Consider the following 12,681-nt stretch of genomic DNA (forward strand, 5'->3'; position numbering starts at 1 on the left):
CATAGATCATCTGTGATACGTGTCAGAAAAAAGAAAGACAAGCCAGCATTGGAGTGCCTCATATTACGTCAGCAAGTCTCCTGCATCCTGAAACACTGCAGCCTGGAATTTAAGCGAATTTGCTGAACAGATAAATCAAAGACAATGCATTTCAAACTTGGCATGTTGAGGCTAGCGAGTGATGCAAAGGCAGTCCAGAGCCGAGCCATGTAGGAAAACTGAAATGGTGACATTTACAGAGCCACAGGTGGAAGAAGTACTTGGAATACCTGATTTATGTGGGCTGATGGAAGGAAAGTTGTTCTGTATTGAAGTTCTCACCCTGGCCACCAGGGGTATTGTGTATATAGTTTTCACTCAGGTCCACGTCAGTTACTTTAGGCGGGAAACCCTGGGTTGTTGTTGCTACAATGTTGATAGCTGGCTGCCTATAAAAGCAGGCCGGCTGAGCTATTTGCTGTTCAGTTCTGTTCCAGCTTACAAATAAAGAGCTGCTTTGGAAGAATCACTGTGTCGTCTGATATGTTCACCCACAACTTAACAAAAGTCTTGCCAGAGGAATGTAGAGGGTCCATCCAAATAGCCTGCTTATTTAACATGCATCCTGATTTGCTTACACGGAGGTTGGACCATACCTGAGGATGCCAGGGAGGCGGCGGGTGGACCGTTTGGGGCAGCGCAGAGCCTGCAGGCACCCAAGCCACCATGTCACTCCCAGGAGAGATGTGTGGCTTGGGTGCACTGCAGGCCCCACCGTGAGTGCCACCCAGCATTTTGTCACCCCCCTCAATGGTGACACCAAGGGCGGCTCGCCCCACCACACACACCCTTCTTCTGCCCCTGCATGGGGGACGCTGTTGTAGACCAGAATGTCTCTATTTTCATCTGAGGAATGTTGGAAGGTATGCTATATCCCTTCCCCTAAAAGGGTGGTGAAAAACTATACACTGAGAGATGTAACAACAAACTTGCAGTCTTGGGCCTGAGCAACCTTGCTGCCGTTACATTATAAAACTGAGGGAACTGAGAAAACAAATGCTAGCACAGTGCAGCTGACCCTGCTCCAAAGCTTGCAGTGTGCTCCATCCCTTGGAGTCAAGAAACAATTTATTTGGCATAATTATGCAGTAAGTGCTTTCCCACATCCCCGCCAGTTTGATGTTCTCATTTCGACCTGCTCCACCTCCTGCCTCCTCCAGCAGATGATACCTGAGAATGTCGATGGAGCCCTGGAGGCAGCTGCTGGTCAAACACCATCTGTAAGGACTCCAGAGAAGGAAGAGTCCGAGACACCTCACTGAAAGCAGAAAGATATGAATTTGATATTTGTGGTCATAAGAACCTCTCTTGTAGTGCTAGACAGACAAGCTGTTGCTAATCAGCCCAAAGGAGTCTGCTTGAAATTATGCCATGCTGATTTTCTGCAGCACAAGCTGCAAAGGCCAGTCTTTAGAAACTTGAATTTAGTTCTAGGATGTATTGCTAAATAGGCAAGAAGCTCTAAAAAAAATGCAGGTCTTCAATACAGGATGTGACTGTGTGGGTAGAGCTGCAGAACTGATAACAAGAGTTAAGCTGATAGTAATTCCCATGTGTGCTCAAAAGGGAAAGGAACATCTATATTTGTCGGTCAGATTCTGCAGCAAACAGAGTAGTCTCCCACCAAAATGAACAAGGTTTACAGCAGGATTGCTTCAGTAAACTAGCCTTCAGGAAAGGCTTAACATACAAATTCTGTACACACAGAATTTCCCTGTTAGCTACCAATCGAAATGTGCCTCCAGAGTCCAGACTAACTTGTGTTTACCTGAAAAGTCCTTTGCAAAGTGTTGCAAGCAATTTCTTCAGCTGAGGGAGATTCCAAGGCGCTTGCTGTACTGTCTCAAGATCACTGGTGACATGAACTCGCAAATAATCCTGGATGAGTTTGAAGTGCTCTTCTGGAATACTGTGAAGGAAAGGGGGGAAACTGCTTGGAAGACCACTAAGGCTTATGAGCTTGCAAATGGGCAAAATATCCTAGTGAATGAGAGCTAGTGTGATATCAGACCTGAGAAGAAAGGGGTGCGAGGGAAGCAGGGGAGGCAGCTGTGGCAGGGAGAAGGTCCCAATTCTGCTGCTTATCCCTTAAAAACTGATGATTATTTTCTAAGGAAGGGAGCTGTCTGGGGGGAAAGCTGCCAACACCACTTCTGTAATGGTAACTCACAATCATATAGTGATTTTGGGAGTGTTCAAACTACTTCATTCAAACTACTTTTTCAAGGTAGGTAAATAATGCAGATAACAGGGGCAATAAAAAGTAAACAAAAAACTTTGTGCTGTAGGCAAGAATTAAAGCAGGGGCACCTTGATTTGTAGCTCAGTGTTGCACAGCTTGGTCCTATGAACCTTTACTCAGAAGTAAGTTCTACTGGGCCCAATGGAACTGACTCCCAAGCATGTACACAGATGACTGCAGCTGTGACCATGATGCTCCACCAGCTATTTATCTCTTTCTTGTTCATTACTATGTTATGTATGAGTAACTCCTTATACTGAGGGAAGGAAGGCGTTCTTCCTGTCTGCAACCCACACAAAAACAACCCTTCTAACCTTTTCCTGAGAGGACTCCCAGCCAGCTCATTTAGCTGCCATCTGCAAAATAATTTTGAGCCCCACCCTCTTATCAGGTGGCAGATTTTTGTGTTTGCAGTATTAGGGTTGACAGCCTCCTGTACCTTTTATATAGGGACAAAAAAAGAGAATTCCACTGCATGCAACGTCTCCTGTTACTGCAGCACCTAGTAAAAGGATCTCCCTTGGGGGCCCTATTCAAAATGGCTGTGATAAGCAAAACACAGTAAAATACGTTTCTAGACTTACTGTTGCTACGTCCTCAAATAAATGAATGGCTAGATCTCACCTGCTGGTGTCTTGGTGCTGTAATCGCTGGAGCAGGGTCTCAGAAAGGGATGGTTTGCTCACTTCCACCACCTGGGCATGTTCATTTGGAGGAAGATCTTCTTTTGCCTCAGTTGCCAGAGGTGGTACTGACATGCTGCGTGGAGGTAATAGAGGCGGCACAGGTATAGGATCTGTCGCAAAGGGGAAGGAAAGAGTAAGATCCAAAAGCTCTCCAGCTGTCTTTCCATGCTACTTTTAAATGGCTTTTTAAATTTTCAGTTGGGTGCTATTCTGAGGGTATCTGTGCTGTACTCTGTGTAAGTCAACAGAATATACACTGGCTTAAGCTAAGCCAGCATATGTTGCCCCAATGTCCTGAGCCTGGAAGTGGGAGAACAAACCTTTAAGAGTTTTACTTATACCACCCTTTTGGCTGGCCTAAGTTCTGCTAGGTTGCCAGGTCATGTGATAGGACTGAAATAGGTGTCTCTCCTTAACCTGCCCCGCCCTTGCCCCACCCCCAAAACAGTTATACCCATAGGTTCCACAGGCTTTCATTCCACTGGCTAAGCACTGGCTGAGCCAGACAGCCCAGTATCTGCCTATTCCAAACTCGCTCATCCTGGAAGATCTTGGGTTTTGATTGCACTGTTAAGAGGATTCAAATCCCCACTCAGCCATGAACATCACTGGGTGACCATGGGCCAGTCACTGTCTCTCGGCTGGTTTATGCCACAGGGGTGCTCTGAGGCATAGGAGCCAACTGCTAGGAGCCAAGGTCCCTTCGCCCCCCCATAAAATATTTGAGGGGGCCAGGGCCGCCCCCCAAAAAAGTTGATGGGCATTGCCACTGAAATGGTGTGCATGGATCACATCATGTGATTAATTATGTGGGGTGGGGCTTACCTGCCCCCCCATATTTCATTCAAGTTGGTACCCCTGTTCTGAGGATACAAGGACTGGGGGAACACCCCATGTACTCTTCAGCTTCTTAGAGGAAAGGTGGGATATAAATGAAATAAATCATTTTACATCTCATGGTAGATTGACATCAGCAAACACACCCACCAAGCAGTGGAAAAATTTACATCCTTGCAAAATACATTCTCTTGGGAACCAAATATCAATGAAGAATTCACAAATTTCACAGCCAGAGCTAGTGCGGCTTTGAAGAGGTTTCATGTACAATGTACACCTTCAGACCACAGTGGAAGTATACAACCTTAATTATCAGCTTCCTTTCTTTATGCTTGCAGAGCAATCAAAATACAGCTGGCATATTAAGAAACTGAACCATTTAAATTTAAGTAGTAGATTAGAATTTTCTTTTAATGATCTTGCTGAATTCTAATTGACAAGAACTGCAGCCATGGTTATGAAAACTTAGCTGGAAGTGAAGGGGCATAGCAATATGGTATTTTAAAAGTAGTGTGGTATTACTTTTCAGACTCTTTCCCCTGCTAACTTTGGTTGCTTCTGCCTTAGCTGTTTTGTCAACAACTGCCAAACTTCATTTACACACTTTTTACACAGAATCTAGATGACCCATTTCATGCCAGGTTTTTTTGTGTTGTCATTTTTCAGACCTGATTTGTGGTGCTTGCTATCACTTTAGATGCAATAGCAGTGTCAGCATCTTCATTACAGATTGGCAAACTGTTACTGGGTTTTTTCCAGGACTACTGGGTTTTTTCCAGGACTACAGTACTGTGCCTTTAACTATATAAGTTTTGTCTTCGTGACTTCTGATCCTGTAACTGCTTTCTGTTCCATGAGGGCACAGCAATACTGAATTGCCTCTCAATTAATCAGTTTCTCTTCCTGAAGTGGGAGAGGGGTGTGTGTGATTGAACTATTGCTTTCCATTTTTAAAAAATTCTTATTATTTTGTTTTAAAATGGTGAAATAGTAATTCAAGGCCCACATTGGTAGGACACATAAACAAAATATTAAACAACATTTGAAACAACTGTTTTAATTGCAGTTCCAAATGAGTGTACTGTATAAAAATTATGTTTTAGCAGTACTAAATGACCCTGGTGCGGAAGCTGCCTTCTGCAGCTTAGAAGCACAAAAGAACATTCAAAACTGAAGTAAGAAACTTTAATGAACAAAGAACAATGAGTGTGCTAAGTGAATGAGAAAAATCGGAAATGGGAAAAGAATTATAGATGCAACAAAAGAAAATTGAAAACGACACCTCTGTGGAAGTACTGAACTAAATATGCCTTTGTTATAGAGAATTTAAAATGCACAGCCAATGAACCTTAAATCCATTACAGGATATGTAGCAGCTTATTCCTGTTACTTAAAGCAATTAGCTGTTGTATAACGTTATGTATTACCCTAAGCAATGAGTCTAAGCAATGGTCAAAAGGGCAGATATTTAGAAAATTAAGAACAGTTTAAGCTGTTGTCCTGCAAACTTGCAACAACAACAACAACAACAACAACAACAACAACAACAATATTGCCTAGACCTGCACAAAACTTGTGCAAGGTGAATGCAAGCAAGGAGCAAAATCAGGACATTTATTGAGCCCCTAAGAGGCTGGTCACCATACATGGATGGTAGACTACCTTTAATTCAGTGAGTCAAAATTTCTACTGGCATGGCTTATATATTTGTGGTACTGCCCACCTGCTCCTTGAAGTAAGTAAGTCTCTCTCTCTCTCTCTCTCTCTCTGTGTGTGTGTGTGTGTGTGTAAGAAAGACAGCCTTTATAGTGGGGCAAAGGCTAAGAATTTACAATTCCTTCTTCAACTGATAGGTTTTATTGATTAAGTCTGGACAATTTAACACTGTTATTTCCAATACACTGACAGTCTTGGGAGCACAAGCTTCTGTGTTTTGAATTTCTTACCCATATCCTCCTCTGGCTCCTCTGCTGCCTCCTCCTCTTCCTTCTGGACTGGAAATTTAAGGCTCCGGATCAGACCCATATTCTCTTTCTTGTAAAACTCTATCAGATCATCCAAGTTGTTGAAATACTGCACCGGAACACCTTCAGATGCCTGAAAACACCCCACAAAGCATAGATGTCAAATATTGGTAAATATCATTCCCATCAAAAGAAAGAAAGAGCATATAGTGGTGGACAGTAGTAAAATGAAAGCTCAGTCCACACAATGTCACATCCTTTGTCATCTTTCCAATTAAGTCTCTGGCACTACAGCAGCTAGGGATGATCAGAAATGGAAACAGAAACAGCCACTGCCACAATTCACATGTTCGTCTAGAGTCAGGAATGGAAATCATGCAATGAATACAAGCAGTATTTGCTATCGTTAAATTTTTTTAGTCCATAAATGTTATGTAACCAATTATCTGCAGTTTGTTAAGAGTTGCTCTGTGAGGGATAAACTACAGTGCCCAGAATTCTTTGAGGGAAGGAATGTGTTTCAAATGTACTTTAAAGGTATGGTGTGTGTGTGTGTGTGTGTGTGTGTGTGTGTGTATGCAGACCAAGCAGGACTATTATCAGCTATAGCCCATTGACTCCCCAGGAACAGTTTTAAACAATGGGCAGCTGGTTAACTTACTTACATACAGAGGAACTCTGTCTTCACAAGCGAATAGCAAGATCAAGAGTGTACCCCTCTGCCCTCTTTCGTTGGAAGCATAAAGCCCCATTAAACTCAGTGGGGCTTATTTCAGATGAGACATGGATAGGATTGCACTGTAGGTACATCAGACCAGACAAGCACTCCCGTGTTTCAAATGATACAAACCTACGCAAAAGCTTCTCTTCAGATGGGCTACATATACAACAAATATTTAAGCACCCCCCAAAGAATCCTGGGAATTCTAGTTGCCCCCCAAAGAACTGTTAACAAACTACAGTTCCCTGGATACAGCCTAAGTCAGCAGCGTACATTTCCCCCTCACACTTGCCTATGCCTTAAAGGAGAAAAAGTAGAGGTTTCACATAAAATTTTCTGGTACAAACAGATTAAGGTCACAGATAGGTAGAGTAATACCCCTCCCCACCTTCCCACTATATAGAAGGGTCTGGTGACTTCTGTTTCAGTGTATCTGAAGAAGTGTGCATGCACACGAAAGCTCATACCAAGAACTAACTTAGTTGGTCTTTAAGGTGCTACTGGAAGGAATTTTTTTATTTTGTTTAAACAGATTAAGGAACAGCCTTTATGTACAGTGGAACCTCGACTTACGTACGGCTCTACTTACTGTATTTATGATTCCAGTTACGACCTTCAGTAGGTGCTTCGACTTACGAACTTTCCTCTAGATATGAACAGAAGCCTTGCTGGCAGCCCAAAGCTTCGCCGGCCGGCTGCAGAGCAGCACTGGGGCCCAGTGGCGTAGCGTGGGTTGTCAGCACCCGGGGCAAGGCAAGTAATTTGCGCCCCCTAACCCGTGGATTTGCGCCCCCTAACCCGTGGATTTGCGCCCCCTAACCCGTTAAATTGCTGAGTTAGGGGGTGTTTTTCATCGTCTAGAACGGATCAATTCACTTTTCCATTACTTTCTATGGAAAAGTGCACCTCTACTTATGTACGTTTCTAGTTATGACCGGACCTCCGGAATGGATTATGGTTGTAAGTAGAGGTTCCACTGTATAGGCATTTCATTTGAGACAATAATCACAAGAGTTTCAGTTTCTTCAATTCATTGAGAAGGGATTTACTTCCTTGTCCCTTAAATCAGATCACTGTTGTTCTTTTCTGGCTTTCAGCAAACAGAAGTTTATAATCTATGCACCATAATCTTTCTATTCTGGGGAAAAGAGTGCTGTGGCAGCAACCAATCTTTCTGGGCTGATTTCCATTTACTGCAGGCACAATCATTTACTGGTTCACTCTATTCTCTCTCTCCCCCCGCCCCTGTTTAGCTTCCATTTACTACTACAGTACTAGCATTTTCATTCCCCTTCCTCCATCACTTCTTTTAGACAACCTACTAGAAAAATTACCAGAGCTAAAGCCAGGAAGCGGATCCAAAAAGAAATCTCCTATTTCAGCCACTTCACACCAATATTCTTGGATCCTCTTACATTCCCACCACAAAAGAAAATTGTCAGCATTTGTACTCATGCATCTCTATCCAATCTTTGCATTCATTCTGCAGAATGTACTGTAATTAATTTTGTAGCCAAGAGGCACCATCCATATGAAACCTTAAAAGAATTGTCTCTCAGACTTGTAGAAACTGAGTAGCTGCTTTCAGTGTGTGAAAATAACTTGCCACATTTCTTCTGAAATTACTGGTTCACAAATATTAACCCTACTTAACCTTCAGTGTCAATCCCTTTCCCCTTTACATTGGTTCATCCCTACATAACAATAGCTTGTAGACTGTTGGCAAAAGCACTTTGGGGGATTTTAACCTCAACAATATTTTTTCTAGCATACATTCTTGATCTGCTTATGGTGTGTGTCTCCTATATCAATCACTCCAACGGCAGCCCATCTATTATGGAAAGTGGGGTACTGCTCTACCAACCTCAGCCAGCCCCCATCTATCTTCCTTTCTTCCTACTTACCTTCTTCCTAATCTCAGTGTTACCCTTGTAGAAGGGAAGAGGATGGGGACAAAACTAGAATTAGTTCATTCTCTCTCTCTCTCTCGTTAAGGCCACATTCACACCATAAATTTAAAGCCCTGTAATACCACTTTAAACCACCACGGCTTGACCCAAAGAATTATGGGAGCTGTAGTTTGTTAAGGGTGCTAAGAGTTGTTAGGAGCTAAGAGCTCTACAGTGGTAGCTCAGGTTAAGAACTTAATTCGTTCTGGAGGTCTGTTTTTAACCTGAAACTGTTCTTAACCTGAAGCACCATTTTAGCTAAATTTGTAACCTGAAGCGTATGTAACCTGAAGCGTATGTAACCCAAGGTACCACTGTATTCTCCCTCACAGACCCACAATTTCCAGAGTTCCCTGTAAGCAAGATGAACTTTTAAGAGAATTGTAATTTTGTGACAGGAATAGGCATCTTGTAAGTTAACAACCCTCAGCACCCTTGACAAGCTGCAGTTCCAAAAATTCTTTGTGGGGAAGCCATGACTGTTTAAAGTGGTATCATGGTGCTTTAAAAGTACAATATGAAAGCAACCTGAGTCTGGCTCCACCTCCTTTTTGGGCTCCCTGCCTTGTACCCTACCAGTCACAATGGGCACCAACCACCCCTGAATTCCCACCCCCACCAGAGAGATCAGTCCTTCCTCAGTATGGCTTGGAGACTGGAGTGCACATAGCCATATTTATCCCATACAGACCCAGTGAAAATACCAAAAAGTGCTATTAGTGTGTCGCCAGGGCTGCAGCAAAATCTTGGGGGAAATATTGATTACATTTAATATAAACCATCTATGTAAGAATGTGGAAAGTTGAGGAAAAACGTGAACAACATGGATTCAGGCTCTGGGTGTTTTTACTTTTTTAAATTTAATGAGGAACAGAAATGGAAACAAGCAGTGGAAGCAGAAGTGAGAAATGCACAACCGCAGAAAGCAAGCTGGGATGACGGCTGAGGTCCATGAGAGTCACTATCTTTAGTAGTCAAAAATCACAGTTTCAAAAGACAGTCTCTTTTCTCCCCCTCTGCTCATGTTTGAAATGCAAGCCCAAATATATGGGCACAGCACACTTGCTCAATGTGTAGAATAAGGCTTAAAGCTAACACAGAGAAGCCGATCGGGGGAATTGCTTCACCGATGTGTTTTAAGGTCATCTAGCCCAAGTACGCCAGATCACACCATCAGGCACATGGCTTCCATCAAGGAATCCTAGGAACAAACTAGAGTTCTCAGGATTCTCTGGGGAAAGCCATGTGCTTTAAATGTATGTTACATTTAAATAGGAGTATAGCATCTAGATCAAGGGAAGTAATAGTGCCACTGTATTCTGCTCTGGTCAGACCTCACCTGGAGTACTGTGTCCAGTTCTGGGCACCACAGTTCAAGAAGGACACGGACAAACTGGAACGTGTCCAGAGGAGGGCAACCAAAATGGTCAAAGGCCTGGAAACGATGCCTTATGAGGAACGGCTAAGGGAGCTGGGCATGTTTAGCCTTGAGAAGAGGAGGTTAAGGGGTGATATGATAGCCATGTTCAAATATATAAAAGGATGTCACATAGAGGAGGGAGAAAGGTTGTTTTCTGCTGCTCCAGAGAAGTGGACACGGAGCAATGGTTCCAAACTACAAGAAAGAAGGTTCCACCTAAACATTAGGAAGGACTTCCTGACAGTAAGAGCTGTTCGACAGTGGAATTTGCTGCCAAGGAGTGTGGTGGAGTCTCCTTCTTTGGAGGTCTTTAAGCAGAGGCTTGACAACCATATGTCAGGAGTGCTCTGATGGTGTTTCCTGCTTGGCAGGGGGTTGGACTCGATGGCCCTTGTGGTCTCTTCCAACTCTATGATTCTATGATTCTATGTTTTGGATGTGATCTGACTTACTTGGGCTAGCCATGTGTGGATCACTATATAATTGTGAAGGTCCACACTCCTTACCTAAGCCATGCATAGGGATATTTGCCACATGGAGCTGGGAGCCAGTAGCAGAACCACTGATTGGCAACTAAAAACCTCATCATTGCCCACTCCCAATATGCCCCTCTTCCACCGCATCATGCCTACTAAGAGCTCTTCAGTAGCAGTCCCAGGTTTCCAGCTACTTACTGTGTAACACTCCCCTTTCTACATGCCACTGTTTGCTTTCCAAATTCCCCAAATGCCAACATTTGATTCACTGGATCCACTATCCATTATGCAGACCTTTCAATCTGACTTCAAACCGGGCTTTGGTACAGAAACTACCATTCAGTGCAGATGTAAAATGCATGGCTCCACACATTAGAGCACATGCCCCCCCCCACCACAGAATCTTGGGAACTGTAGTTTGTTAAGGGTGTTGGGAACTGTAACTCTGTGAGGGGAAAACTACAGTTCCCAGGATTCTTGGGGAAAGATATGTGCTTTGAATATACAGTGGTACCTCGGGTTAAGTACTTAATTTGTTGCAGAGGTCTGTTCTTAACCTGAAACTGCTCTTAACCTGAAGCACCACTTCAGCTAATGGGGCCTCCTGCTGCTGCCGCACCGCCGAAGCACAATTTCTGTTCTCATCCTGAAGCAAAGTTCTTAACCCGAGGTACTATTTCTGGGTTAGCGGAGTCTGTAACCTGAAGCATCTGTAACCTGAATCGTATGTAACCCGAGGTACCACTGTACTTTAAATGCATGGTGTGGTTCTGCCCTTGTGGTCACTGGATGGATAGCAGGGGGAATTCCACACTCTCTGTATCATTGAGACCTGCACTGTAAATTTTAATAGAATGGGGTGGGGAGTTGATGTTGAGGTGTCCACTAGCAGCCAGTTTTCATGGCCCCCAATATCATCTCTGTGGAGTGTAGCTAAACTGCCACAGACAATGATGCTGTCAGAGCTGGAGATGACAGAGATCAGTTCCTCCCCTCAGCAGAATAAGCAGGAGGGATCCCAAATGCAGCAGAGCTGTCATACAACATTCTGAAGTGAAGCAATACACATCAACTTGTTAAAAATATAATCCCTCCCCGAGTAAGGCCACTGAGTTTAAAATTATCTTAATTCACCACAGGCCAGAGAATGCACTTTAGACCTCAGTAAGCCCCTTGAGCAGAACCCCAAGAGCTGGAGAAGTGAGATCTCACCAAAAATAGCTGTCATAGCCACTGCTTTGCAAGCACCACCCACAACTTATGTAAAGGAGGCTTTGGCGGAGGGGCCTTCAGTGGTGGCGGGACAGCGGTGGGATGGCAGCTTCCTGTTTCACCTCAGGTGGCTAAAAGGGACAGGCCGTCCCTAGGTGCAACAAGCCCTGCCCCCTACTGTGGGTGGGAAACACTGAGATAGCATTTGATTGGAAGTGCTCATGTGTGGGTGAACATGCACAAAAATGCACATGTGCATTAGTAGTCTGGTGAGTGTGTGGCCTCAGTGTGTGTTTGAGTGGGTGAGAAGGAAGGACCTGTGAAGCAAGGAAGCTGGGGGGTTGGGAGAGAGAAAGCTGTTGGGGAGGGAGAAAAGGTTATCCAGGCCCTGCTCCCCCGTCCCCTGCTAAATATGCTTTTGTAAACATCATTTACTAAATCTAAAAGCCCTGAAACCCAATTGGGGCAAAGCAATTCCAGAAGCCTATCACAGTAATGTGACCTTAAGATGGGACTTGCAGCTGGAAGAAAAAGCTGTTTCCCAAAATACAAGCCAGCCGCAAGTTTAGACTATTTTAAATGCAACTTTGCGGGTGGAAAGGAAAGTGGAACTGAATGAGGATGACAGGGGGAGTGTGAGCTTTGTTGGTGTGGCTGACAGCAAGCTGTGCTCATTACTTGTACCGAGGTTTAGCTGTTCCTAAAAGCCAATGTGTCGAAATCTCATGTTCGTCTTTCTACAAAAGTTCTCACTAACAGCAGATGAGGTAAACCTGTTTCTGGGCTGCAGCACTGTAGACTGGAGGGGCCAGTTCTCATGACTGAGTGCATGAAAATCTCCCTTTAGATAGAAACCTAGCTTTCTAGAAAGAAGTCTAGGCTAGAAAACTTCCCTTTGACATCTAATTTTTTGATAGGGAGGGGATTTTTGTATGGAGGAAAAGTCTGTCATATGAACCCCCGACCTGCATGTACAACCTGAAGTGGGCACAGAAGGGAAGCATTTTTTACCTCCTCTGCTGTTCATGGTAATTGGGATAAAACTAAACACGATGTTTCCTCACAGTGCAAAAACGGCACCAGGGGCTGGGGGAATGTGATTTTAACTGAGACCATAACCGGGCTGTGGGTTGGT

The 12,681-nt window shown here is 43.9% G+C and overlaps 1 protein-coding gene across 1 annotated transcript in view; it reads right to left on the bottom strand.

The window, feature by feature from the left end:
• The window catches only part of INPP5D (inositol polyphosphate-5-phosphatase D), a 59,705-nt gene that overhangs the window by 29,437 nt on the left and 17,587 nt on the right, over positions 1–12,681 (bottom strand). The window contains exons 3-6 of the mRNA XM_079976835.1: positions 5,751–5,901; positions 2,906–3,077; positions 1,808–1,948; positions 1,210–1,297 (exon numbers count right to left, since the gene is read on the bottom strand). Of these exons, the coding sequence (XP_079832961.1) occupies positions 1,210–1,297; positions 1,808–1,948; positions 2,906–3,077; positions 5,751–5,901 (552 nt within the window). The remainder of the gene's footprint in view (positions 1–1,209; positions 1,298–1,807; positions 1,949–2,905; positions 3,078–5,750; positions 5,902–12,681) is intronic.

The sequence above is a fragment of the Podarcis cretensis genome (genome assembly GCF_951804945.1).
Source record: "Podarcis cretensis genome assembly, chromosome: 5".
Taxonomy (NCBI): Eukaryota; Metazoa; Chordata; class Lepidosauria; order Squamata; family Lacertidae; genus Podarcis; species Podarcis cretensis.